Below are 2,963 nucleotides of genomic sequence, written 5' to 3' on the forward strand. Positions count from 1 at the left end.
AAGAGTGATTTTTAGCTGCTTAACACAAAAGCTTGAACAATTAACTAAAAAGGTCTTTCTCGCACAAAATAAAAACGGGGGAATTGTGGAGGACTGGCTTGAGGGCAGAGGTCATGTGAAGATTGAACAACTAAAGGAAGCAGAACTAAGTGCATATCGCACACAGTTGATGTGAGCCAAGTCCCGTATGAGAGTAAAAACAGCTAGAGCCAAGGACACATTGTCCTTGGCTCCAAGGTGTTATCAATGATTAGTCCTGGGAACTTGCGGGTGATGTAATGCAGAAGTTGCTGGGTAAACCAAATTGCTGTTACCAATAAGGAGCTCAGCTTTTGCAATATGTATGAGCCTGATTAGTCCTGTGCTATATAAAGAAAGACCACACCTAATAAAGTTGAAGTACACTGATCACTCATATTGAGCGTCTGGGTCTTCCCTCCGTCGGCTCCTCCCGTGCAAGTTTCCAACAGTCCCCAAATCCATAACCAATTCCCTGTGGGACACCAGGGCCATTTCCTACTGGGGATGTGCTGCCCAATTCTTTTTTCTTGCCTTTTTCATGTTGTCTGAGTATTCTTTTCTCACAGTAATGGCCTACTATCGCTACGTTGCCATCTGCAGACCCCTGCACTATGGGACCATCATGGGCAGCAGAGCATGTGTCAAAATGGCAGCAGCTGCCTGGGCCAGTGGGTTTCTCAGTGCGGTGCTGCACACTGCCAACACATTTTCAATACCACTCTGCCAAGGGAACTCCCTGGGCCAGTTCTTCTGTGAAATTCCCCAGATCCTCAAGCTCTCCTGCTCTGACTCCTACCTCAGGGAACTTGGGGTGCTTGTGGTTAGTGCCTGTTTAGCGTTAGGGTGTTTCATCTTCATTGTGGTGTCCTATGTGCAGATCTTCACTGCTGTGCTGAGGATCCCCTCTGAGCAGGGACAGCACAAAGCCCTCTCCATGTGCCTCCCTCACCTGGCTGTGGTCTCCCTGTTTGTCAGCACTGTCATATTTGCCCACCTGAAGCCCTCCTCCATCTCCTCCCCAGCTCTGGATCTGGTGGTGGCTGTTTTGTACACAGTGGTGCCTCCAGCAGTGAACCCTGTCATCTACAGCATGAGGAACAGGTTGCTCAGGGATGCCCTGAAGAAACTGATTCACCTGGTTTTAGTGCAGCAGCAATGAGCTGCCCATCCCTCTTCACAAGTGGTTTCTAAGTACCTCAGACAAGTCTTGTGCTTTGGGCATTCTTGCTGTGACCATTACCTTTGCGCAGAAGTTTTTTAATTCATCCCACTTCCTTACAGGCATGAACCCAGTCTGCCTGACCCAGAGGTCTTCTGTAAATGTGTGTCACAGTGTCACAGCTGTCCTGTCTGTAATAAAAGGGGATTTCCCCAGTGCAGTGCTTGAAGCTTGGGCTCTGCTTTAAGAGCTGGAGCCAAGAATGTGCTCAGGGACTTTCCCCCTGAAAGGGCCTATGGCTTCTCCGGGGCTCTCCCTGGGCTCAAGGCAAGGAGCTTAGAGGTGATGTGTTAGGGAATGAGGGCTGGATTCAGCTCTTGCTTCTGCGTGCCCAGTGCACCTGGAGATGGAGACTGGTCAAGTGGTATCTCCCATAGGACAGGGCTGTACACCGATGCCCATCCTTCTCAAAGGGAGTATGGATCCATCAGGAGAGCACAGGGCATCCCCAAGGGCACCACGTGCTTAGGGGTGGGCAGTGAATGGAGCTTCACAAAATGCAGTGGAGTCATCCAGAGGGAAAGGGCTAAAGCAGTGAATGTCCTGGCTAGTGAGAGCTCTGCAATCCCACGAGAGGCAGCAGGGACCAAGGAGGCCCAGGGAAGGGATCCTGCAGAGTGGTCCATGTCACCTTCAATGAAAAGCCATGGGCTGGATCTCGCGACACGCCTGAACACAGCCTGAGCCATTTGAAATGCCCTGTGATTGCTCAGAGCATCGTCCAAAGCCACAGGGCAACAGACGCCTCAGTAGGGGGTTGTCAGGTGCAAAGATTCCCATCCAGCTGGGTCTGCTTCCCACCCTGACCACTTTGACCAGTGAGGAGTCACCCTGTGGCCCCAGGGCACCACAGCCCACTTGCTCTGCTGAGCAGCACTGCCAGCTCAGAGCCCCATGAGGAGCACAGGGTTGGGTCCAGGAACAGCCAGGTGGGCAGAACCCATGCACTGCCCTGGGGAAAGACTCTCCCGGGAGCAGGGACATCCCTGGAAGAGCAAAGGAGCAATTGTGTGCTGGCAAGGAGCAATAAAGGAGACAGAGAAATCTGTTTCTGTGGAGGTCAAGTAAGGGCAGGCTGCTGTGTCCCTGGGGCAGCAGGAGCTGCCTGAGGAGCCCCAGGGCAGGGACCCTTGTGCTGTGCTGGAGAGAGGGGCTGGCACGGGGGGCTGCAGGCAGTCTGGGGGTAGGGAATCTCCTGTGCACAAGAACAAGGGAGATGCAGAGTGTCACTGTGCTCTGCCTCCTTGTGCCACGGGGGCCTGTTCCAGCTTGGAGGCTGATGGGGCAGCTGGCACACACACCCCTGCCCCCCAGAGCTGCTGTGCCTGCCGGGGGGCAGGGGATGTGGTGTGAGTGCCCAGAGCTCTGTAGCTCTCTGCTGTGGAGCCACCACCAGCCTGGTCTGCTCTGCTGGGTGGGCTGGGGAGAGGGCAGGGGAGGTGGGGAGAGCTGGGGAGCAGCTGAGCTGGGCTGGAAAGGGCCCAAGAGAGGCAAACACCAATGTTAGCTCAGATGTGTGACTGGGCAGGGTGAGGACACACACTGGTGGGTTTGTGGTGCAGAGCCAGGTCTCATGCAGGGGAGCCGAGACATGTTAGCACAGAAGAGAGGAGGCCGCTCTGTGCCCTTGGTTGCACGGACTGATGGGGAAGGTGCCCCCAGGCATTCGTCCCAGACCAGCCTCTCACATGGGCTGTTTCCAGCCCTGGCCGCACACCCCAGG

General features: G+C 54.6%; 1 protein-coding gene across 1 annotated transcript; it reads left to right on the top strand.

Annotated features, from left to right (window-relative positions):
• The first annotated feature begins 589 nt into the window (after positions 1 to 589).
• On the top strand, positions 590 to 1,308 carry LOC135325723 (olfactory receptor 14A16-like). Its single transcript, XM_064503720.1, has 2 exons — positions 590 to 1,087; positions 1,303 to 1,308. The coding sequence occupies exons 1-2, from the start codon at positions 590 to 592 to the stop codon at positions 1,306 to 1,308; spliced, it is 504 nt and encodes a 167-aa protein (XP_064359790.1).
• The last annotated feature ends 1,655 nt before the right edge of the window (positions 1,309 to 2,963 follow it).

This window comes from Dromaius novaehollandiae, unplaced genomic scaffold (genome assembly GCF_036370855.1).
Source record: "Dromaius novaehollandiae isolate bDroNov1 unplaced genomic scaffold, bDroNov1.hap1 HAP1_SCAFFOLD_115, whole genome shotgun sequence".
In the NCBI taxonomy this organism is placed as follows: domain Eukaryota; kingdom Metazoa; phylum Chordata; class Aves; order Casuariiformes; family Dromaiidae; genus Dromaius; species Dromaius novaehollandiae.